Consider the following 27,111-nt stretch of genomic DNA (forward strand, 5'->3'; position numbering starts at 1 on the left):
AGCCCCAACTTGGAACGAACACGAGTTATAATATTATTCGAGATTGTCTTTTTCCTTTTGTTTTTTTTTTGCGACTATAGAGTTCCTAGATAAAGGGAACCATCTTTTATAGGGGAGTCACCAAGAATGTTATGAACCTTATTCTTATTTACAAGAGGAAAAATGTTAACCAAGGTTGGTGAGAACAAAATTGTAATTATACTTTACGGGCAAGAGATCTCTACTTTGATCGCATGTTCTCTACACAAGTGCCTAGTCTAATGGGGGAGCACGCCCGAATATCTACCCAAAGGGCAGAAACGTCATCTCACAGTGCCCTGTGAGAGGGCATAGAAAATACCATCAGGTAGAGATTTTTTCCCTTTACTTTTTTTACCTCTTTTATTATGGATTTTAGTTCTCTAGTTTTCTTCAGAATCTTTTGTGGGGTATCTTTTGGACCATAGGATCTAGGCACCATAACGCATGTGTTTATCTGGAATAAAATAAAAAGGGAAAATGGTTTCTGTTGGGGGAGGTGGGGTGGAGTATGGTGCTTATGCCAAACACAGGTGGGGCGAAATGACCACCCCACCCCCATGAAATGGGAAATGACTGCCCGATTAATGCTTCCACGTGCATTTCTATGGGCTCACTATTGAAAATGACATAATGACAAGTCATTTCAAATTTTTTTTGAAATATCTTTTTACCCCTGACTTAAATAACTTTGAGAATAAAACAAGGGCAATCAGAAGATTGTTACTATTTCTAACTTCACCACCTTGGTGACAACAAGATGCATCTCTGAGAGATTTATGATATTCATTTCATCTTCCATTCTGTTCTTTTGACTTCTGATTTCTGCTAGGGTTTTGAAAGTAAAAAATAGATCTTATTCATTATTGCTGAAAGAGAGATTTATGATATTCATTTCATCTTCCATTCTGTTCTTCTGACTTCTGATTTCTGCTAGGGTTTTGAAAGATGCCACTGCAAAATGCCTTAATTGGTACACAGATCATGCTCCCTTTTGAATTTCACAGAGCATGGAAGAGAACCCATAGTCTTTTTGCCTTCCCCTTTTCAGCTTTGCTTTTGTCTAATTCAACAAAACAACCAGAAGCCATTTCCAACAAGGCTACATTCAAGTAATGGAAGATAAATTAACTCTGTCCTCACTCTGGTAGAAACAAATATTAAAATGAAGTATTTAATCAATTCATCCACCAGCCCCTGCTGTATACTGTGTAGTACGGATCATCAACTGCTCAGTTTGAAATAAACCAGTGAGGTAGGTAAAGCTATCCAGCAGAAGATGGTCTTCTGATATTCAAATCAGCTGGAAAAGTTTCCCAACATATCTCCGGTGACACTAGCAGTTTACTAGCTACAAGGACAAGAGAGGTAGCTTCCTTTTTGGTTTGTAGCAAAAACAGAGGTGCAATTATATTTCCTGGTGTATCAAAATCAACCCCAATGGTTGAAAACCAAGAATGAGCAACTCATTCCACATTAAAAATAAAGCGAATACCATCAATTCATGAAGAAAAATTCACAATAAATATAGTAGGTGTGGATTTATGCAAGACCCTCCTGACTCATTTATGTTATGAAACAGAATAAATATTACATCCTTCAGGGCTGATATGTACATGTATCTCAATCCTAAAAAAGCTAAATACAATTCAAATTGAAAAACTCCCACCTGATCCAAAAAGCAAGCTGTTGTTGATTCCTTGAAAAACTCTTCAACAGGCTGAAAACTTGATTGAAGCAATGAAACGAATCCACTTGGCTGACTTCTCAATGACATCACATGATCGAGACACCTGATATATAAACCATAACACTTGATACAACTTATAGGACCAAAAAAAAAACATGCACTTTTGAGGTCAGTGGATACTTTAAAATCCAGGACTACTTAAGTTTTCAGATTCCTCAACCATGAGATTACCACAATTACAGCTGCCAAAGGACATTTCTTTCTTCAGCACCGAGGTGTTGTTCAGGAGTACAAGAAACAGTGTCAGGTTTCCAATTTGAAATAAAATTACTGTGTGATAGATTACCAATCCAAAAGGAGCATCCGCTCACTGACTGGAAATGGTGAAACTTCTCCCTTCTACTTTTCAAAGAGAAAGCACTGCAGCATTCAGCCTGACCTATTCAAATTTTCAAGAAGCTTGATTGAATTATTCATGTGATTTTGCAGAAACATCATCCTCTCCTGGTTATCCTCTTTCTTTAGATAAGTATTAACACTCTTAACATATTCAAACTCTGGTCCATAAAGGTGACATGCACATGCTGCCTTGCATGTTAATAGCTGAAATTCACCTGTTGAAATCAAGAGCAGGAGCATCATTAATTTACCGAAATAAAGCATTTGGAGAGAACTTGATAGTCTAATTACTGAGCCTCAAAGAAGAGATCAATTCAGTGATTGTATAATTGTATTTACTAACCAAATCATGCCTTCATTTCTAAAAATCATTGAAGGGAGGAAACAGAGAGTTTTGTGGGGTGATGCGGGGAGTACATCCATAAGCATCAGAAGTTATTCCTAGTGATTCATAATTGCTAAATAGGATACGTGTTCCCTAGCTATGATATTTTCAGTAAAATGGATTTTTGACCAATCAAATTATCTTCTAATTTCCAGAAGACAGCAACACATCAGACGATCAATACCATGGCATTAATGGATAGTGAGACTGAAATCAAATAAACAGACTGGCTCAGTAAGCAGACACAAAGGAAACCAAATTACAGAAGACTCTCATTACTGAGCTACAGAAAATATTCCACAAACAATTGAAGATACCTTCTTGCATCTCTGAGTCGTGGATGTTCTTGCTGAAGTGGCGTCTAGACCACCATTTGCAACGTAGTTTCCATGACATTCGCAAGTTACCCTCTATGAACGATCTGGGAATCGAATTGAAACAAACAGAAAACTGTTTCTTGTTTCCATATTCATTTTCATTTCCACATACTGACATTTGATCTTCTTCGTAGTGAGAAAGCTTGAGGAAGCATGATGCAAGCTCTCCCCATATGTCACATGTTGCATATGTAGCATCTAGATGTAAGGCTATCATCTCCACTAGTGGTTCAAAATTATAGTCCCCTACAAATATCCAAATCAAACAAAGAACAATATTAGACAAGCAAGATAACACTGACACATTTCCCCAGGTTGGTTTAATTTGCACTGTAGATGAGGAATCAACTATTCATCTCTTTATCAAATTTAAATTTAGCAGTCTACGTGCACTTTTGAGTTTTATTTAGGGCATTATCCTATTTTATGATTTCTCTATTTGAGTTGTTGCATATGGCCTATCTCTTGTTGTTATTGTTGTTGTTGTTGTTTCACTGTATATAGATCTTTCTTCTTCTGAATAAATTTCATTATGCATAAAAAGAAAAAGTTATCATAGGAACTTTATACAGAAGCATCTCACAGTTTATCAGAGGAAAACAAAACAAACAAAATACATTGAAAATTATACTGAATACAAAAAACGATGATATATTATGTACAATAGATGGAATTCTAAACTATAAATACGAGACAAGATGATTAAATTTCCTCCTTTTTGCAACACCAGTTCCAACCCAGGGCACCTTCAGCCTTCTATGAATGGCTGAACAGATGGGCAAGATACACAACCTAATCATTTACTATTAATATAAATGCAATGGCCAAGCAGTGTACAACATCCGACATGGAAGCTTCAGTAAACCATTAAATATTTTAAGAAGATGGCTACATATTTGAGTCATCCATGTATTAAAGTTGACAATATACAGCCTAATGATGCAAAAGCATTTCAAGCTTCAAATGATGATGTCTCAAAATTCCATGTTTGACTAGAGGAAGTCATGTAATAGTGGATTTGTATGAGGCAATATTATCTCTTGAGTTTTGAACTATTCCAACTGGTTATTTCTGTCACACTTCCATTTGGAGCCAGTTTTGGAAGTAATATTCGTCCATTTAGTGTGGTGCCATCTAAAACCAATTCAGTTACCTTTCTGACAAGTGCAAGATCTTGCAATTTTGAGCTGTGTTGAGGAAGTTATAAGCAAATTTCATGTAGGGTGTCAATCTGTGGTGGGATATTTATTTAGGAAGTTCCATTTTCTTAGGAATGTTTATTGAGCGTAAATTTCTTATTTTGATATCCTTAATTGTTCAGGAGAGGAGTGTACTTAAGCTTGTAATTTGGTTCTTATTAGGAATCTTAGAGATCTTACTAGTAGAAGTACAAGCTAAAGAGAATAAGTATAAACACTCCATGGAGCACTAGTGATTGAAAAATATTGGTATGGAATAAAGTAATTTGGATGCTTGCCAGTACACTGTTGGCTGCCTGCAGTTAAGAGGTTTTTCTTATATCTGTCGTTTTTTAATTCTTGCTTGATGCTTACCATGTTTTCTCTATTTTAAGATTCATGCTTTCATGTGTGACTGTTTGCTTTTAGTTATGTTACCCAGACAAGGAAGGCAAAACTTGGGTATGGAAAAGATTCATTTTCTTGCACTCTCATTGGCTTACAGTAGTGTTGAACATGGGTACAGCACATAAGCTTAAGTGTCCATGCAACACAGGTTTTTTGTTTGTTTCTTTACCTTCTTGAGACTCTTCAACAACTCTTGATCTGTTCCTTTTTCTTTAGTAATTATATTCTTTATTCCCCCCAAAAAAAACTCTTGATCTGTTTAGAGTTTTTATTGGAGCTCTAAACCTGGAATTGAGAAGATTAATCAAATCTTTGATTCAATTTCTTCGTTCCTTTATAATTTTTTTTTGTAAATCTAATTCATCTTCCCCTCTTAATAGATAATCTGATTCAGTTTACGGGTCCTTTTATCTTCTGAGCAAAGTTATCAAGGCAGGAAGGCGACCATAGCGTTTTAGAGGGGAAAAAAGCAAGGCGACACCACCATGGCGATGCTTTGATAACTATGCATTTGAACAGTTTTCTTGAATTTCTTCTCCTTTTTCTTACCAAATTCTTGATTTTCACCTTTTGATTAAATTTTCTAGGGAGAGGTTTCCCTACACTGCCCGAGTGCAGTTTTGGGTGAATAAGAGAACCCCCTTTGAAATCTGACAAAAGGGGGAGGGGCATTTATGACATATCACGCCCTCAAATGAACAGCGATATATGAGGGAGTGTGCAATTTCATTTTTGAGCTGGCGTTGTACAAAACTTTTTCCCAATTTTCGATTCCAGTTTTTTATTTTCTGTTTCATATCCTCTTTACTAAACCTAATCACCAAAGGAGTGATCATGGTTCGAGAACTCGCGAGATCTTGGCGAGAACTCACGAGATTTATCGGTTTCGTGAGATAGCGAGTCGAGATGGCCTACGGTTCCTAAAACTGCAATTTCTCGGCGAGATCTCGACCAAGTCTCGATACACATTTCTCTGTTTTTTTATAGTTGTAAAATTTCAATATCTCGAGATCTCGGTATCGGGTTATATGGTTTTTTACCCAGTTTTCATGACCCATATGCCCATATGCCCATTTTTTTAAAAGAGAGCAATGGACAGAACTCGGAAATCTCGAGTTCTGTTCAAAGCTCTCTAAAGTTTAGAGAAAAACACTCCAAGAGCTCTCTCTCTCAAATTTCTTCCTATTTCTCTCAAATCTTTAGTGGATTATGATGTTTGAAGTGAGATTCAAGTGGTAAAGTGAAGATTCAACTCCAAATCATCACCTATTTATAGGATTTCAAAGGTATTTTCTAATTTTTCCCAAATCTATTTTTTTCAAAAAAAATTGTGTAATACTTGTTAGATTCATTTGGTTTTGATATATGGTAAACATCTTTGCCCGATCTATCACTTGATGGAGTCGGATTTATTTTTCAGTTATTAAATTTTTTATTATAATTTCTGAAAAAATAAATGATTTATTTGAAAAAAGAAAATGAAAAAAATAGGATGAATAGTGATTGTTTGAAAATAAATTTGATATATGTTAAACAACTTGGGATGCTCTACAGCCCCATGGATTAATTTTTTATTTTCACCCATTAAAAAAATTATTTTATTTTTCAGATTTAATAAATATATTATAAAAATTTTAAAAAATATATATAATATTAAGGAAAAATACTTGTTGCCTATGGAAAATTATGTACAACATATGTACATAATATTCAACTTGAAATGGTGTCAAATACATCATTACATTATATTTTTCTTATACTTTAAGGTATAAATATTTTAGAAAAAAATTCAAAATATTATTTTTAATTAAGAAATAAATACTAGGGTTAGGGGATAAATAAGAGATAGTTATTTCATAGTTCTACTTGCTTGACATTACGTTTAAGAGTTATGAATAGCATACTTTAAGTCTTGAATACCTTACTTTAAGTGATCCATGGTTATTAATACATGCTTTTTTATGTAACAGTGTAAAATATAAGATATTTTGTACACAATGTTTGATATAGAATGGCAACATTGAGTCCCCATGTCCGCAGACAAAAAGAAATCTAAATGCAATTATTGTGGGAAGTTGCTATCTGGAGGAGCCACTAGGTTAAAGCAACACTTGTCTGCTACAGGCAAGGATGTTGCCTCATGCCCAAATGTTCCTATCCAAGTGAAAGTGGCAATAGCACAACATTTGAAAGGAGGAAGATTAAAGAAAGCTGAGAGGGAAAGAATGCAACAAGAGTTTGATGAGGCAGTACTAGAGAGGACTGGTGTAGAGGTCCGTGGCGGAGATGATACTGACATTGGGCCTCCACCTGGTGAGTTTCAATAAGAGGCTGAATGGAGAATTTACCAGCAGACTTTGGCTGAGAGTAGACAAAGTTTTCATTTTGAGAATATAAGATTGATAATTTGAAGCCAATGTGGGAGACATATGGGGTTACTCTTATGGCTGATGGATGGACTAGACCTACTAGATTATCCATCATAAATTTCATAGTGAGTTGCAATGGAAAGACTGTATTCTTGAAGTCCATCGATGCATCAAATCATGTAAAGGATGCATCATACTTGAATAAGGAGTTGAAGCAAGTGGTGGAGGAGGTAGGACCAAGGAACGTTATCCAAATTGTGACGGATAACGGTTCCAACTTTAAAAAGGCTGGAGAGAAGTTGATGAATAAGAAGAGTAAGAGGATCCGGCTCTTTTGGACCCCATGTGCAGCCCATTCTATTGATTTAATGCTGAAGGACATGGGGAAAAAGACTTTGGTGGCGGGTGTGGTAAATAGGGCAAGACAAGTGACAACTTTTGTGTACAACCATTCTTATGCTTTAGCCTTGTTGAGGGAGAAATGCAATGGAGATTTAGTGAGGCCTGGTGTCACTCGATTTGCCATCAATTACATTGTATTGAAGAGCTTTCAGACTAAGGCGATAGGTCTGAGGTCTATGTTTGCAAGTGATAAATGGTTTGGTTGGCAAGGTTCTAAGTCAGAAGATGCAAAGGCAGCACAACAGACCATTGCAAGTGATGGATTTTGGAAGGACTTGGGGAAAGTGGTTGCCATATTAGAGCCAGTGGTGGCAGTACTGAGGATGGTTGATACAGAGAAGAAGCCTACCTTGACCCAAATTTATGCTATCATCCAAAAAATGAAGGAAATGGTTAGAGCTGCTATACCTCAAAGTGCAAAGTCCTACACTAACATCATTGATGAGCGGTGGGAGAAGCACTTGAGTCATCCATTGCATAAAGTTGGTGAGTTCAACATACTTTACACTTTAAATGTTATAACTTTTTTACATTTACATATTCAAAACCCAAAGGCATTAAGTCAGTAAAGTCACTAACAAATCATATTTGTGGTGTCTACTTTACCAGCATACTATTTGAATCCAAAGTATCACTACTCCCATGATCTTAGGCTAGACATAGAATTGTTAGAGGCAGTTCAAACTGTTACTGCGAAGTTAGAGCTCAATCCAAAGACACAATCTGCTTACAATGATGAGGTGAGAGTATGCGACTTTGGTACTTTGGTAGTTAGTTTATGAATGTAATTACTAAATAGGAAATACTAATTCCACAAATTGAAAATAGATCAAATACTTTAGAGAGGCCTCAGCAAGTTTTGGTCGACAAGCTGCAGTGGAGGGTAGACAAAAGCCAGACCCTGGTAGGTGGCATGATATTACATATTTACATTTATGAATTATAATTTTATCTCTTTAGAATGTACATATTCTTACTATTCTATATATGTAATGCAGCCGACTGGTGGGTGTTTTATGGTACAAGTTCACCCAACCTGAGGAAGGTAGCAGTGAGAGTGCTCTCACAAACTTGTTCATCCTCCGGATGTGAGCGCAACTGGAGTACATTCTCATTGATATATTCAAAGAGGCGGAACAAGTTGGGTAGCGAACGACTGGAGCAGCTTGTGTATGTGCACTACAATATGACATTAAGGATGAGGCATATACGTGAAGGAATTGAGGCCAATGATAAAGAACCCATTGAATTGTCCAACATTTTCCAAGAGAACTCTGATGACGATGAGGATCCCCTATTCCAGTGGGTGAGGGATCGTGGTACACCTGATATGGATCAGCCTGGGGGTAGGCCCGACCCCACCATTGCGTCTGTAACCGGCACTGATGCTGAGGATTATATGTCGTTGCAAGAGGGGCGTGCACATGCAGAGTCACCGAAACCTTTTGAGCCTGCTGATGATGATGATGGTAGTGGTGATGCCAGTGGTGATGGTGATGATGGTGATGGTGATGGTGATGGTGATGGTGGTGATGGTGATGATGGTGGTGGTGGTGGTGGTGGTCGTGGCATGCCGAGTGGCGGTTATTATGATGATCGTCATGAGGGGATGCGCGAGCAGTACCAGTATGAGGTGGGAACGCAGGGGGACCCTGTGCGTTTCACCAGTGAGTCTCAGTTTACGCATGCCACTCAAGATCAAGACCATGGTGGTCACCCTAAAACATACAAAAGAAAGAAGGGTCGCCAACACTCACATCAGTTAGATGCTCAAGATGATGACAGCAGTATGAACACCGTGCTTGCAAGTTTCGGAAGCATGAGTATAGATACTACTAGTGAGCATCAGTCATGGCAATCATCTCAGCATCATCATGGCTATGACTATGGCCAGGAGAGCACCGGTTCTGATTATAGTGCTTATGGTCAGTATGGGCAGTCAGCAACTGAGTATGACAATCAAAGCTCTGGGTCAGGTTTTGGGTACATATTCCCAGTCCCAAACCAGCCATACATGCCTCAAACTCAATATGATAGTAGCAGTTCATCTTACACAGTTACACGCCATACCAACAGCCTCCCATGTACCCTAAGATAGGGAGACTGGTATATGTTGATCAGAAGACTTGTATGGCAGCCGTGTCACAATATGTGCAACATTGCAGCAATTCCATGACATGGGAATTTTTTGTGGATCAATATGGGGATGAATTTATTACTCAATCATATTTTATGTAACAAATTCAGTGAACATTGATGTAATGTACTTTTTATTTGAATGTTTTGATTGATAATTTGATATGTACTAATTAGAATGTTTTGATTGCTAAATTTGCTAAGTTTTACTAAATTATATGTAGAGTAGGTTGTTTTAGACTTTTAGTACGACTCGTCGCCTACCAACCTATGGCCCAAAGTAAAACTCATATTTGGACTTGTTTTTTGGCAAATCTGGGCATGCCATTGTGTTTAAATGGCCTGAAATAGGCTGGATACCAAGTTTCAGACCCAAAAAATGTGTAAAACCCACCGAGTTGGGGGTCCAAGTCAAAAAAAAAAAAATTGCACCAACTCGCCGAGGTCTCGGCTCGACTTGGTTTCTGGCTTGGCCGAGATGCCACCGAGACCCAAGTCTTAGAACCTTGGGTGTGATTATATGCCAATTAGTAAACATATCCTAGGTTCTAAATCTCAGTTTTGAAGCCGGTTTTGACCCCGGCCGAAACCGAGATTTCCCAGGTTTCGACCAAAACCTGGTGTTGTTTGGGCAAAACTCGACATATCATGGGTTGGTTAAAATTGGTCGAAACTTGGTATTTTTTGGTCGAAACTGGTCGAAATTATTGAAACTTCCGAAATATTGTCGAAATATGTCAAAACCTGGTCAAAACAGTATTACATATGAGTTTCGTCTCGGAAACTTGGGAAACCAAGGTATCTCTGATGTAAATTGGCTGTCTAAAACCAGCCGCAGGTGTAGGAATTCTAATTGGGATTCCTAGTGCAAGTTTGAAACATAGTTAGAAGTCCTAGTTAGTATTCCTAGTTCAGTTATCAGTCCTAGCTAAGTTTTGAGTCATAGTTAGAGTTTGAATTCTGTCCAGCCATAAGGCTATATATATGTAAGAGCTCTTGAGAGTCTCCCACGATTTAATGAATGAAAAGTTGCTTTGCAAACAACACTATCCTGAGATAGGCTGTGAGGATGAGATACCCAGGCTGAGATAGCCTTCACTCCCTCTCTCTATCTCCATCGATCTGCATTCAAGTGTTCAAGCTACTTCAATTCTGCCATAGCCGATAGTTGAAGATTTGATTCAATTGCTGTTTTCTGTTTCAAGGTTCAAGGATCCCTAAGCTAACAAGTAAGTCCATATCCCCATCCCCAACCCCTTCTTCTTCTAATCCTCTAAAACCTAACCCTAACATTCCCTCATACCCGAACTTCATTCCCCATAACCTAAAACCTGTACAGCCCAAATCACTCATCAAAATCCCATCTTTCCAGATTCGATTTTCTTCCCACACCCTAAGGGAACTCGATTCTGGTTCCAGCCTTAGGTGACCACTCTAAACCCTAGATTCTCTTACATTCCAATTTCCCAAAACCCAGAAACCCAAACCCTAATTTAGTAATCAACTTTTTTTACATACCTAATCTCCATAAAACATCTCAGGACCTTCACCGGAAGACTTCCCTTTACCAACCTAACTTAACCCTACCTTCAAACCCTAGATCCCATCAAATTATAACCCTAATTTCAGAATTTCACCTATTTTAACCTAACCGATACCTCCAACCCTTAGCAGATCCTGGTTATTGATTCTAGTTGGTATTCCAGCCATCCAGAATTATATTATTTGGTATCAGAGCTATGGGATCTCCAATCACTCTTCAACAACTGGCTGAAATAGTTAGAGGATTATCTGAAGATATGAAATCAGTAAAAGGTTGACTGAAGAGGTGAGAAACATAAAAACTATTACAACAAGGACCTACTACACCTCCACTTCAGATGCTACAAATCAAAGCTGTTACTTCTCTTACTGACAATCAACATCCACGAAGGCTACCACAGAGAGTTCTAACATAGCAGACTCATAGAGCTATTCACAACCCTGCTTTTGAAGAAGATGAACGACATCAGTACTACCGTGATGATAAGCATAAGGTGCAGCTGGATCTTAAAGAGTATAATGGGAAACATGACCCTATTGCATTCCATGACTGGTTGAGTGCTTTAGATGACTACTTCAAATGGTTTTAGTTGTCTCTGGACCGAAAGATGCAGCTGGCCAGTACCAAGTTAACTGCAGGAGCTAGGGATCGGTGGCGTACACATGAAGATAGATTGATCCGTCGTCACATGGAACCAGTTACTTGGGCAGCTATGAAGAAAATTCTCAAAGAGAAGTGCCTACCTCCTTATCAAAGGCGCCTACATGACCAACTCAATACCATACACCAAGGTACTTTCACTGTTGAGGTATATATAGATAAATTTAATGATTTACTTTCTCGCACTGGTGTAGATGAGAACGATGATCAGCTTATATCTCATTTCAAGTTGGGATTGAGAGCTGATGTCAGGGACAAGATGGGAGTGGTTGAAATATACAACTTGAACCACTATTTTGAGAAGGCAATGGATGCTGAAGATTAATCAAGGCTGCCCCACGAAGGATCACTCAACAATCCGGTGATGTTAGGAGGACTTTTGCTCCTAATAGATCAAGTGGGTTCCCTAACCGAATCCCACCAACTACAGAGGACAGAGGTAAGGCACCCATGAATAATCAGTCCACCAATAAATGTTTTCATTGCCAGCAAGAGAGTCATCATGCAAAATTTTGTCCACAAAGGGGAAAGTCCAACTCAGTGATCGCAGCTATGGAAGCTAGTCCAGATGTCCAAGTATGTGAGCCACAGCTTAATGATAATTGGGCTGTTAATGCTGCCCTTGAGGGAGACGATTATGATGACACCCTAGATGATGACACTTATGAGATCAATATAGTGACACGTATTCTAATTGCTGAACCTAAGGGGAGGATTGGCGTCGACATTGTATTTTTTATACACTAATGGATAGTGGCTCATCAACAGCACAAGTAATCATGGACAGAGGAAGTTGTGTCAACGTGGTTTCTCAGGCTTTTGTCATTGCAGGAAAGCTTAAAGCTGAACCTCATCCGCAAGCATACAAGGTATCCTTAATCAATAGCGATACTCTAGAGGTAAATCAGCGAAGCTCGGTACCCCTTAAAATTTCTGGTTATGAAGAAAATGTCTGGTGCGATGTGATACCCATGATTCTGACTGATGTGTTACTAGGAAGACCTTGGTTGTATGATAATAATGTGCTGGTGGGAGGTACAACAAATCAGTGTTTCTTCGATTTCAATGGGAAACCACTGGTCCTCAATCCACTCAACGTACCCATGATGAAACCAAGGCTTAGAGCTGCCCAACTGAATCGACAACAGATCTTGAAGACTATTGACATGAAACAGCCAATAAAAGAAAGCACAAACAACAAAGTACCACGTGCTAACACAGGTACTAGTAAGGCAGAGCCCATGGAATCACGACTTCTTGCATTACCCCAGCAAGAATTCCTTACTACCAGTGAGGAGACAGGATTGATATTAGCTCTGGTCACGAAAGAAGTGTCGCCAGGCCCCTACTGTTACTCATCCCAAGGCTATGAAGGATCTACTCAATGACTTCTCAGATCTAGTACCAGGTAATCTTCCTGACGAGCTGCCACCGATGAGAGATATACAGTATGCCAATGATCTCGTACCGGGATCAATATTACCAAATCTGCCCACTTATCACCTCAGCCCCACTGAGCATGCCGAACTCAAGAAGCAAGTGGATGATCTTCTTCGCAAAGGATTTATTGCTGAGAGAATGAGCCCGTGTGCTGTCCAAGCACTACTTACTCCAAAGAAAGATGGCACATGGCGGATGTGTATTGATAGCAGGGCCATCAACAAGATCACCGTCAAGTACAGGTTTCCTATCCCACGCCTTGATGATATGTTAGACATGTTCACTGGGGCTTCTATCTTTTCGAAGATTGACTTGAAGAGTGGATATCATCAAATTAGGATCCGTCCAAGGGATGAGCGGAAGACTGCATTCAAGACAAAAGATGGACTATATGAGTGGAAGGTGCTGCCCTTTGGCCTTACAAATGTACCAAGCACTTTCATGCATGTGATGACACAGGTGCTCCGTCCATTCATCGGCAAATTTCTGGTAGTCTACTTTGATAACATTCTTATCTACAGTCATACTACTGATGAACACCTTGATCATCTGAAGCATGTGATGAGAGTGTTATGTGCGGAGAAGCTCACATCAACCTCAAGAAGTGTTCTTTTATGTTGCCCAAGGTTATCTTCCTTGGATTTATTATATCTTCCAAAGGAGTTGAAGCTAACGCAACAAAGGTACAAAGCATAGTTGACTAGCCGGTACCACAAACTTTAACTAAGGTCAGGAGTTTCCACGGCCTAGCATCATTCTATCGACGTTTCATTCGGAATTTCAGTGGCATCATGGAACCTTTTACTGAAGGCATGAAGGAGGGCAAAGGTAAATTCTCTTGGACACCGGCTGCCACCAAAGCCTTTGCATTGATCAAACAAAAGATGACTGAGGCACCAATTCTATGGTTACCCAACTTTGATATCATCTTTGAAGTGTAGACAGATGCATCCCATGTTGGAATTGGAGTTCTTATGCAATCAAGTCACCCCATTGCCTTCTACAGTGAAAAGCTAAACGACGCTAAGCGGCGTTACTCTACCTATGATCCAGAATTATATGCAATGATCCAGATCCTGAAACATTGGAGACACTACCTAGTGGGCAAGGAATTTATTCTATACTCTAATCATGAAGCCCTCAAGTATTTGCATTTACAGCGATCCATAAGCAACCGGCATACTAAATGGATTGCTTATCTCCAAGAGTTCCACTTCACTCTAAAGTACAAGGTGAGCAAAGAGATTCAGGTCGCTGATGCACCAAGTCGCAAAGTACTCACCATGTCCACCTCCACTACTCATAGTGCCAGCATTGAGCATATTAGAGATATCCATCTGATTCTGATTTTTCCCTTATTTATGCCACGTTATAGCAAGGAGGAACTGATGCGAAGTATTCATTACGTGATGGATATCTCTTCTTAGGGACGCGATTATGTATCCCTAACACTTCTCTTCGACTACACCTCATTAGAGAGCTACATGGTGGTGGTATGGGAAGGCATTTTGGAGTTAGCAAGACATATGCTGCAGTTGCAGACTTATATTATTGGTCACATTTACAATGCGATGTACAATAGGTTATTCAACGTTGTTGTGCTTGCCAACTTGCTAAGGGCAATAAACAGAACACATGCCTCTATACACCTTTAACAGTTCCACATGCACCCTGGCTGCATATCAGTATGGACTTTGTTCTGGGTTTACCATCTACACAGGAGCGTCATGATTCTATATTTGTAGTGGTGGACAAATTTTCGAAGATTGCTCATTTTATCCCTTGTCGGAAGACATTTGATGCAAGTCATATAGCCAGACTCTTCTTCAAAGAAGTAGTGCGTATTCATGGGCAGCCAGAATCTATTGTTTCTGATCGGGATGTGAAATTCACTAGTTAGTTTTTGAAGACCTTGTGGACAAAAACAAATACAAAGTTGAAGTTCTCTACAACCTTTCATCCTCAAACCGACGGTTAGACTAAGGTGCTTAACCGCAGCTTAGGCAATCTTCTCTGATGCCTTGTTCGTGATCATGAGAGCGACTGGCCTTCTGTCCTCGATATTGCCGAGTTTGCATACAACAGTTCCGTTAATCGCACCACTGGATGTACCCCTTTCGAGATTGTTTTGGGCTTGCAACCTAAGCGCCCTGTGGACTTGATTCCTATTCTTCATGTTCGTGTTAGTGTGGAGGCTGATGTTTGTCAACAATTTGCTATTAGTAATGATGGGTACAAGGCTGTGGCGGATCGTCATCGTCGATATGTGGAATTTCAACTAGGTGATATAGTGATGGTTGGTATTTCCCCTGAATGGCTTCCTCCAGGCGCCAATCACAAGCTCCATCCCCGCAAGATGGGTCCTTTCAAAGTACTGCAGCGCATAGGGCCCAATGCGGCAATGCCTACCAGCTTGAACTTCCTCCATCTATGAAGATTGGTAATGTTTTCAATGTGGCTGATCTCACTCTATATGTCGACCACCATTCTGACGAAGGTGATACTGAATATGCTCTCCGTTTACCATAGTTCACTACTCCTACGGATGATATTATTGAGAATGTGCTTGACAACAAGTTCACTACTATGCGTGGTGGTCGTGGTTATTACTCTTTCCTTGTCAAATGGAAGGATCGCCCTGATAGTGACAACACCTGGATTCACGCCGACAACTTCAAGCGTCTTGATCTGGATCTTTATGAGCGTTATATGTCTTTCATCCATTCGTCGGAGACGAATGTTTTTAAGAGGGGGGGGGAGTTGATGTAAATTGGCTGTCTAAAACCAGCCGCAGGTGTAGGGATCCTTCCCTACACTAGCATGAGTAGCTATCGGGTAGGTGTAAGGAAATCCCTACACCAACAGTTAAAATCGTGGGCTTTTAATTTGTTGTTTTATTTAGTCAGTCTTTATTTGAATTGTAATTCTAATTGGGATTCCTAGTGCAAGTTTGAAACATAGTTAGAAGTCCTAGTTAGTATTCCTAGTTCAGTTATCAGTCCTAGCTAAGTTTTGAGTCATAGTTAGAGTTTGAATTCTGTCCAGCCATAAGGCTATATATATGTAAGAGCTCTTGAGAGTCTCCCACGATTTAATGAATGAAAAGTTGCTTTGCAAACAACACTGTCCTGAGATAGGCTGTGAGGGTGAGATGCCCAGACTGAGATAGCCTTCACTGCCCCTCTCTATCTTCATCGATTTGCATTCGAGTGTTCAAGCTACTTCAATTCTGCCATAGCCGATAGTTGAAGATTTGATTCAATTGTTGTTTTCTGCTTCAAGGTTCAAGGATCCCTAAACTAACAAGTAAGTCCATATCCCCATCCCCAAACCATTCTTCTTCTAATCCTCTAAAACCTAACCCTAACATTCCCTCATACCCGAACTTCATTCCCCATACCCTAAAACCTGTACAGCCCAAATCACTCATCAAAATCCCATCTTTCCAGTTTCGATCTTCTTCCCACACCCTAAGGAAAACTCGATTCTGGTTCCAACCTTAGGTGACCACTCTAAACCCTGATTCTCCTACATTCCAATTTCCCAAAACCCAAACCCTAATTTAGTAATCAACTTTTTTTACATACCTAATCTCCATAAAACATCTCAGGACCTTTACTGGAAGACTTCCCTTTACTAACCTAACCTAACCCTACCTTCAAACCCTAGATCCCATCCAACCAAGGTTCGAGAACTCGCGAGATCTCGCCGAGTTTCTCGGTTTTGGGCAAAACCGAGTCGAGTTACTAGTCGGTTCCTAAAAGTGCAATTTCTCGGCCGAGATCTCGGCCTCAGTGATATCTCGAAGGTTAAAATCAAGATATTTTCAATACAAAAAAAACAATATCTCGGCGAGATCTCGGCGATATCTCGGTTGGGCCCAAAGGTGCTATTTACTTGTATTCAGCCCAATTTTCACCCAAAAACCCATTTCCAACATAAGAGAGAGCAGGAACAGAACTCGATAGGCTCTAAACCAAGGGGAAAAACACCTCTCCTTCAAATTTCTTCTTCTTTCTTTCGATTGTTGGATGGAATGCACTGTTTGGAGTTAGATTGAAGTGCCAAAGTGAAGATTCAAATGCCAATTTGGAGCATCATCACCTATTTGCAAGATTTCAAAGGTGTTTTCTATTTCTTCCCCAAATCTATTTTTTCCAAAAAAAATTTTTGTAATCCTTGTTAGATTCATGTGGTTTTAATATATGTTGAATATCTTTGCCCGATCTATCACTTCATGGAGTCGGATTTTTTTTCAATTAATAAATTATTTATTATAATTTCTGAAAAAATAAATGATTTATTTGAAAAAAGAAAATGAAAAAAATAGGATGAATAGTGATTGTTTGAAAATGATTTTGATATATGTTAAACTACTTGGGATGCTCTACAGCCCCATGGATTAATTTTTTATTTTCACCCATTAAAAAAATTATTTTATTTTTCAGATTTAATAAATATATTATAAAAATTAAAAAAAATATATATAATATTAAGGAAAAATACTTATTGCTTATGGAAAATTATGTACAACATATGTACATAATATTCAACTTCAAATGGTGTCAAATTCATCATTACATTATATTTTTCTTATACTTTAAGGTATAAATAGTTTTAAAAAAAATTCAAAATATTATTTTTAATTAACAAATAAATACTAGGGTTAGGGGATAAATAAGAGATAGTTATTTCATAGTTCTAGTAGCTTGAAATTACATTTAAGAGTTATGAATAGCATACTTTAAGTCTTGAATACCTTACTTTAAGTGATCCATGGTTATTAATACATGTTTTTTTATGTAACAATGTAAAACATAAGACATTTTGTATACAATGTCTGATATAGCATGGCAGCATGGAGTTCCCATGTCCGCAGACAAAAAGAAGTCCAAATGCAATTATTGTGGGAAGTTACTATCTGGAGGAGCCACCAGGTTAAAGCAGCACTTGTCTGGTACAGGCAAGGATGTTTCATCATGCCCAAATGTTCCTATCCAAGTGAAAGTGGCACTGACACAACATTTGAAAGGAGGAAGATTAAAAAAATCTGAGAGGGAAAGAATGCAACAAGAGTTTAATGAGGCAATACTAGAGAGGGCTGGTGCAGAGGTCCATGGCGGAGATGATACTGACATTGGGCCTCCACCTGGTGAGTTTCAATCAAAGGCTGAATGGAGAATTTACCAGCAAACTTTGGCTGAGAGTAGACAAAGTTTTCATTTTGATAATATAAGAGCATATGAGCAAGCAAGAGGAGCTAGTGGATCTGGCTCAGCTGCACCAGTGCAAGAAGATGAGAGGAGGAGAAGCACTGGGACAAGAAATATACCACGACACCAAACCCGACCACGAGTATAAGGTCCAGAACCCATTTTTTAGCAGGATCCCACCACTTTTAGGCAACAAGATGCCTACTAGCCAACCATCCCACAAGTATTTGGTGGTAAACAAGAGAAAGCACGAAAAGCCTTCAGCAAGTTCATGCTTTACCATGGCATTCCAGCCAATGTAGCACAAGTAACATACTATAATGCATTCCTTGATGCTGCAGGGAGGGCTGGTGTAGGATGGAAGGGACCTTCACCATTTGAATTATACAATGTATATTTGCCTCAGGAGGTAGAGGAGCTAAAAGAATACATTGATGGTTTGAAGCCAATGTGGGAGACATATGGGGTTATTCTTATGGCTGATGGTTGGACTGGACCTACTAGGCTGTCCATCATAAATTTCATGGTGAGTTGCAATGGAAAGACTATATTCATGAAGTCTATCGATGCATCAAAGCATATAAAGGATGCATCATACTTTTATAAGGAGTTGAAGCAAGTGGTGGAGGAGGTAGGACCAAGGAACGTTATCCAAATTGTGACGGATAACGGTTCCAACTATAAAAAGGCTGGAGAGAAGTTGATGAATAAGAAGAGTAAGAGGATCCGGCTCTTTTGGACCCCATGTGCAGCCCATTCTATTGATTTAATTCTGAAGGACATGGGGAAAAAGACTTTGGTGGCGGGTGTGGTAAATAGGGCAAGACAAGTGACAACTTTTGTGTACAACCATTCTTATGCTTTAGCCTTGATGAGGGAGAAATGCAATGGAGATTTAGTGAGGCCTGGTGTCACTCGATTTGCCACCAATTACATTGCATTGAAGAGCTTTCAGAGTAAGGCGATAGGTCTAAGGTGTATGTTTGCAAGTTATGAATGGTTTGGTTGGCAAGGTTCTAAGTCAGAAGCAAAGGTAGCACAACAGACCATTGCAAATGATGGATTTTGGAAGGACTTGGGGAAAGTGGTTGGCATATTAGAGCCGGTGGTGGCGATGCGAGGATGGTTGATACTGAGAGAAGAAGCCTACTTTGGGCCACATTTATGCTGCCATCCAAAAATGAAGGAAATGGTTAGAGCTGCTATACCTCAAAGTGCAAAGTCCTACACTAACATCATTGATGAGCGGTGGGAGAAGCACTTGAGTCATCCATTGCATAAGGCTGGTGAGTTCAACATACTTTATACTTTAAATGTTATAACTTTTTTACATTTACATATTCAAAACCCTAAAGGCATTAAAGCGATTAAGTCACTAACAAATCATATTTGTGGTGTTTACTTTACCAGCATACTATTTGAATCCAAAGTATCACTACTCCCATGATCTTGGGCTAGACATAGAATTGTTAGAGGCAGTTCAAGCTGTTACTCAGAAGTTGGAGCCCCATCCAAAGACACAAGTTGCTTGCAATGATGAAGTGAGAGTATGGGACTTTGGCACTTTGGTAGTTAGTTTATGAATGTAATTACTAAATAGGAAATACTAATGCCTCAAATTGAAAATAGATCAAATACTTCAGAGAGGCCTCAGCAAGTTTCGATCGACTAGCTGCAGTGGAGGGTAGACAAAAGTCAGACCCTGGTAGGTGGCATGATATTACATTTATGAATTATAATTTTATCTCTTTAGAATGTACATATTCTTACTATTCTATATTTGTAATGCACTGGTGGTGGGTGCTTTATGGTACAAGTTCACCCAACCTGAGGAAGGTAGCAGTGAGAGTGCTCTCACAAACTTGTTCATCCTCCGGATGTGAGCGCAACTGGAGTACATTCTCATTGATACATTCAAAGAGGCGGAATAGGTTGGGTAGCGAACGACTGGAGCAGCTTGTGTATGTGCACTACAATATGAGATTAAGGATGAGGCACATACGTGAAGGAATTGAGGCCAATGATAAAGAACCCATTGAACTGTCCAACATTTTTCAAGAGGACTCTGATGATGATGAGGATCCCCTATTCCAGTGGGTGAGGGATCGTGGTACACCTGATATTGATCAATTTGGGGGTAGGCCCGACCCCACTATTGCGTCTGTAACCGGCACTAATGTTGATGAATATATGTCGACGCAAGAGGGACGTGTACATGCAGAGTCACCAAAACTTTTTGAGCCTGCTGTAGGAAGTCCTGCTGATGATGATGATGGTGGTGGTGATGACACTGGCGATGGTGATGGTGATGGTGATGGTGATGGTGATGGTGATGCTGGTGGTGGTGGTGGTGAAGCTGCTGCTGCTAGTGGCATGCGGAGTGGCGGTTATTATGATGATCGTCATGAGGGGATGCGCGAGCAATACGAGCAAGAAGTTGGAACGCAGGAGGACCCTGTGCGTTTCACCGGTGAATCTCAGTTTACGCATGCCACTCAAGATCAAGACCATGGTGGCCACCCTAAAACATACAACAGAAAGAAGGGTTGCAAACACTCACATCAGTCATATGCTCAGGAGGAGGACAACAGCGGTATGAACATCATGCTTACAAGTTTCGGAAGCATGAGTATAGATACTACTAGTGAGCATCGATCATGGCAATCATCTCAAAGCATCATCATGGCTATGACTATGGCCAGCAGAGCACCGGTTCGATTATAGTGCCTATGGTCGGTATGGGTAGTCGGTGAGTATGACGATAGCAAAGCTCGGGTCGGTGTTGGGTATACATTCCTAGTCCCAAACCATCATACATGCCTCAAATTCAATATGACGATGGCAGTGGATCTTACACCTCATACCAAACCTCCCATGTACCCTAAGATAGGGAGATTGGTATATGTTGATCAGAAGACTTATATGGAAGCTGTGTCACACTATCTGCAACACTATAGCAATTCCATGACATGGGAATTCTATGTGGATCGATATAGGGATGAATTTCTTGTTCAATCTCATTTTATGTAACAAATTAAGTGAACATTGATGTAATGTACATTTTATTTGAATGTTTTGATTGATGTGTGCTAATTAGAATGTTTTGATTGCTAATTTGCTATGTTTTACTAAATTATATATAGATTATGTTGTTTTAGTACGACTCGTCGCCTACCAACCTATGGTCCAAAGTGAAACTCATATTTGGACTTGTTTTTTGGCAAATCTGGGCATGCCATTGTGTTTAAATGGCCTGAAATAGGCTGGATACCAAGTTTCAGACCCAAAATATGTGTACAACCCACCGAGTTGGGGGTCTGAGTCCAAAAAAAAAAAAATGCAGCAACTCTCGACTCGGTTTCTGGCCTGGCTGAGATGCCACCGAGACCCGAGTTTTCGAACCTTGCATCCAACCCTAACCCTAATTTCAGAATTTCACCTATTTTAACCTAACCGATTCCTCCAACCCTTAGCAGATCCTGGTTATTGGTTCTAGTTGGTATTCCAGCCATCTAGAATTACATTAATCTCGGCCGAAACTTCAAGTTTCAACCGAAATCTTGAATCATGAACATATCATTACCTATATTCAAGGTTCTAAATCTTGGTTTCAAGGCCGGTTTTGGTCAAGCCGAAACCGAGACATGTCGGATCTCATTTCGAGGTTTCGACCTAGGGCCTCCCTGGTTGAAACCAAGGTCGAACCTTGGGTTTTGACCCTGGGTTTCGATCGTTTCGGCCAGGCCCAAAACTGAGACAACTAGGTTGGAGATGTCGGTCAGTTTCGACTGAGATTTAGTTCCATGCCTATATTAAAGTAGAGTTTTTTATTCATTGGGCCAATTATCCAAAAGGATAATATCCAAAAGCTATCCAACATCAACTAACGGGTTAGATAAGAAAGGCATCTACGATGTAGTAATATTCTTGAAGGAAATTGGTAGAAATTAAGATAGTATAACAACATCATTCCAGAGCGAAGAAAAAAGTTTAGTCCATGCTCAGTTACAAGTTTCATGATGAATACAAACCATTGTTATGCATGGTAATTAGCTTTCTTAATGAATGAATACATGTCGGATCCTTCTTTAAGATATCTTCGTAGCAGGTTGAGAGCACGTCGTACTGCTTTAGGTCAAAGCATTCTGCAATACTCGCCCTTAATCTGCAGAGTATGTACATTGTAAGAGGGGAATATGCACTGCAGAACTTTATAAAATAAGAGATATTAAGAGCCCTCAAGATTAATTTAAGTATGAAGGAACACTAAGGAGGAGTGGTAATTTTGTGAAGCATTCAAAGCATTCTGTAATACTCGTCCTTAATCTGCAGAGTATGTACATTGTAAGAGGGGAATATGCACTGCAGAACTTTATAAAATAAGAGATATTAAGAGCCCTCAAGATTAATTTAAGTATGAAGGAACACTAAGGAGGAGTGGTAATTTTGTGAAGCATGGAAGGCAACTGCTAGGTATGTTTGATGGTCGACCAAGGAGAAAAGCTTAGAATGAAGGCTACCCAAAAAAAAAAAAAAAAAGAGACTTTTTTTCTGTAAACAGCCAGCAATAAAGAGGAACAAACAAGTAATACTAAAGGGACAGATTGAAGGAACTAAAAGAGCAAGGGGAAGACCTAAAATGACCTTAGGAGAAGTGGTGAGGAAAGACATGCATAACTTAGGCCTTGTATCAAGTATGACCTCGAATAGAGCTGATTGGAGGGCAAAAATCCATGTAACCGACCCCATTTAGTTGGGATAAGGCTGAGTTGTTGTAAACAAGTAATACTAAAGGAGCATGCAATACACCATAATCGTGAGCAAACAACAAAAGGCTGTTGAGAAAAATATAATCATGATTTAGCAGGATACACCAAAAAATCCTTAATATTCCATAGCAGGTATCCCGTCTATGATTGTAGTGCACATACACTGAGTTTAGGGCCTTTAGGCTACCATCAATAAATCCAGTCTAAGAGACCATTTACTTGACAGTTGAAACATTGACCTAACTAGATCAATCACCAACTACAACACTTATTATAGAGCAGTAGCCCTTTTTCATCTTCTTAAATTTCAAAGACAATGCAACAGATTGGATGGTGATGATCATCCTGCATTTCAATTTCCAACCCATGAGATTTTCTGGATAGGACACAAGTGCAGCAAGCATCTTCATGTTCTTTTGTTCTTAATTCTATTAACAAGTAAAATATACAACACAGCATTCCAGTGCATAAGGCTCCCACTACTGCAGGGTCTGGGAGGGGCAAATGTATGCAGCCTTACCCCTGGTTCACGGAGAGGCTGTTTCCATGTTTCGAACCTGCAACCTGATGGTTGCAATAGCGCAACTTAGCTGTTGTGCCAAGGCTCACCCACTAACATATACAACAACGCATGTGATTAAATATTCCCTTACCTAAAAGGAAGTGTCATGTTCGTATTGTGACATAATCTCTCGAGCTCACTCATTGCCTCATTAACACGATCCCCAACAAGCAACAACTGATAAGAGGAAAATACAAATAAGTACAGGATGCACTATTAAGAAGAGGGTACCTAGAATTCTTATAAATTAATTACCATTTATAGACTATATCAAAGCACATAGATCACATACAAAGATCCAGACTTGACCATTCAACAAACCTCAACTAAGGAGAATTCTTAGCTTAAAAAAAACAATAAATTAAAAAAAATTTTTGAATGGTTCTAGTCATTCACAAAAAGAAATTTCTTAAGATCATTTGAAGAAACTAATTCTCAACTTCAACAGACACAATCGGCTGCAATCAGCTAATTTTAATCTTTGAACAATTAGAATTTAACATTTGAAGTAAAAATAGAGTGGAGTAGTGGACCATAAAAGCAAGCAAAAAATTGGTAGGCATTTTTCCCTGGTGGGGACATTAGGCTCTGTTTGTCTCAACATAGAATATTTTATAGGAATTGTATAAAAGCAAAAGGAAATAGTATTGGTCTAGCAAAAGAAGAAATTAGTTTACTGAAAAACAATACAAAATTTTGAAAAACGGCTTCCATTTTAAATTTCTGGATGTTGTTTTCCAGAAAAAATGGTGGCATCTTGGTTCATGATATCATTGCCACCTGCTTCCAGTAAGTTTTCTTCAGTTGAAACAAGGAAATAGTATTGGTCTAGCAAAAGAACAAATTTGTTTACAGAAAAATAATACAAAATTTTGGAAAACTGCTTCCATCTTAAATTTCTGGATGTTGTTTTCCAGAAAAAATGGGGGCATCTTGGTTCATGATATCATTGCCACCTGCTTCTAGTAAGTTTTCTTCAGTTGAAACAAACAGATCCTTAAGGAAGGCTGAGCAAAGGGATAGATATGCAATGAAAGTTCTTTCTATAACGGGCAGTTAAAAATTTCTCAGAATATCTAATAAAGCCCATTAAGCTGTTCTTAATGTTTTTCTCTTTTAAGTTGTTTCTGGTTCTCTTTTTTTTTTTTTCTCTCAACTGATCCAACAAGGTTACAGGATGATTATAGTTGAGGGTGTTTGTCTCTTGGTTTTGGGGCAAGTCCACAAAGGCAGATGCTGTTTTTTCTTTTTGTGGTGCATGCTAATGATCGGGCGTGATGCTATGCTGACACTGAGTTGTAGAAGTTAACGAAAGTTGAGTGACATCCAAGGGTTACTCTCATTGGGCCTATGTAAAAGATAGTTTGCAAGGTGATTAGGGAGGGTAAATTAATCAGTATTATCCTCCCAAAGGAGATATATTTCCTTTCAACATTGCAAATATCTTAGTACATTTTTCTTATACTGTCCTCTAAAGACAAGGCAGTAGATGGAAATTTTACAGTCAAGGATAAAATAAGTCGCATGCAATCAAAGGATAATTACAAGCTTGGACAGCGAAGTCATCAGCCAAATAGAGAGATCCAATGCAAAAAACCTTGGATGAACTGGACTTCATTGATATAAAAGGCAATCCAAATTTGCAAGATTGTTGACTCAGTATCAAAAGATGCTAATAGAAGGGAAATCCATGCCTGAATTAGAGGAAGTAAGGCCGCCAGTTCTGGAGGAGCAGAATAAAGAGCAACACGTAAATGCTTCACCGCACTAGCATAGTGGTCATTAAGCAGTTGCCTATGTAGATGCATGAACTCCTCCCAGTTCTCATGCGAACGTGGAAACCTTATAGGCAACAAACTTGTATCCAACCCTTTTTCATGGCAAAACAAATAAATTAAGTATTCATCCACATAAAACCAATGATACCAAAACAAAGAAATACAATCCAGACTTCAAAATGAGCTACCTTTCCATGAAAGTTTTGTCATTAGCAGAAAGTCATCATTCAAAAGAATATCAGCAATTCTTTGGTAGATATAACCCTATTGCTCTATGTTGAATAATCAGAATTTGAATGACTCCTCTTGCTCTATGTTGAGTAATCAGAATTAGAGTGACTAGTTAAGGTGATAAAGTAGTGATGCAGTATTCTTCTAGAAAGGAGAAAAAAACCAATTCCTGTGGGTTGGGTTGGTCTGGTTCAATTCTAAACCAGTTATCTGGTATAGACTTAGCTAGTGTACTGTTCACATGTTACTGTTCAATTACTCTTATGATCATAGTTGTCAAGGTGACTAGGCGACCCAAGGCGTTGGAAGGGCGCCTAGGTGACAAGGTGCCCATCTAAGCGTTGCCTAGGTGCAGTACATAACTATATATAATATAGCAATGATAAATTTTATATAATTATGCTTAAATGCAACATAGAACCATATCAATGCAATATGATATAATTATGCTAATAATGACCTAATATGAGAAAATAACATATGATAAACAAAGTATTGGATATAATATACGCATATTCATCGAAAAACAAAGCAATAAACATAAATAAACGTAAACTCATGAAGTATCAACAAAGCATGCTATCGCAAAAGAGCCTCAACGCCTGGGGGTGCCTAGGCGATGCCTTGAGAACTACACTTATGATCATATTGCAATAGTTGGGTTGGATTAGGTTACTATAAATCCAGTCTTGTTTAGGTCATTTTCCTTTTAGTTAGTACTTTTTGATTTGTTTCTATTCATGAGTAGTGTCTATTTGCAGTTTCATAGTCAGTTTACGAAACTTCTCGTACAATTTGTAATTGGGAGATTGGGTCAATCTTTGTTTCTATTTTTATTTCCTGATTTGAGTCATTATAAATTTATGTAAGCCTATGGCCAAACCGAATGATTGATAATGGAATGAGTTAAGATTTGTTTTAAGTGGAGGTTGGCACCTCTCCTTTCTCTCTCCTCTCCCATCTTTCGTCTCTAATCTTTCTTTTAAAACTACTGTCAATTACTATAACTCCCTACACTTGGCCTATATTTACTAATGCTCCCCTACCTTAAACTTTGATTCTGATACTCCTCTACATTTAGACTTTTACCACCTCCCCTGGTATTTTAAAATCCCAAATTACCCCTATGTCCAGGTAAACCCATCACCCCTAACTGGCTGCCCCCATCACCTTCTTCTTCCACTCCACCCAGCCCTTTTGAACAAGGTTTTAGGTCTCGGTTTCGCCACTGGTTTCGCCAGGCCACGAAACCGAGATCTCGGCGAGATCATGTATTTTTTTTCCTGAACTCGATGGTAGGTTTCGGTGGCCATGGCCAAGATAGGGGCTGAAACTTGACATTCCCCCTATTTTAGGCCCTCTAAACACAGTGGAACCCTTAGTTTTTACAAATTCAAACCCAAAATATTACTTTGACTACGGATCCTAAGTTGGTAGTCTACAAGTTTAGATCATGTTTCTATGAAAAATATAGTTTTTGAGATGAATAGTTACCTTAGGTTCTTGAGATGCAGCTTGGAGGAGATTAGTAGCTTCAATCTTTAATGAATCAA

At 39.0% G+C, this 27,111-nt stretch overlaps 1 protein-coding gene across 2 annotated transcripts in view; it reads right to left on the bottom strand.

Annotated features, from left to right (window-relative positions):
• Positions 1–1,885: 1,885 nt before the first annotated feature.
• LOC122651738 overlaps positions 1,886–27,111 on the bottom strand; it is a 55,252-nt gene continuing 30,026 nt past the window's right edge. The window contains exons 5-9 of one of the 2 annotated variants that reach the window (XM_043845252.1): positions 25,244–25,419; positions 23,641–23,726; positions 22,250–22,383; positions 2,810–3,115; positions 1,886–2,322 (exon numbers count right to left, since the gene is read on the bottom strand). In XM_043845252.1, the coding sequence (XP_043701187.1) occupies positions 2,138–2,322; positions 2,810–3,115; positions 22,250–22,383; positions 23,641–23,726; positions 25,244–25,419 (887 nt within the window). In that variant the 3' untranslated portion in view covers positions 1,886–2,137. Of the gene's footprint in view, positions 2,323–2,809; positions 3,116–22,249; positions 22,384–23,640; positions 23,727–25,243; positions 25,423–27,111 lie in introns of both variants that reach the window. The other variant, XM_043845251.1, reaches the window with a different exon arrangement.

The sequence above is a fragment of the Telopea speciosissima genome, chromosome 2, assembly GCF_018873765.1.
Source record: "Telopea speciosissima isolate NSW1024214 ecotype Mountain lineage chromosome 2, Tspe_v1, whole genome shotgun sequence".
Classification (NCBI taxonomy): Eukaryota; Viridiplantae; Streptophyta; class Magnoliopsida; order Proteales; family Proteaceae; genus Telopea; species Telopea speciosissima.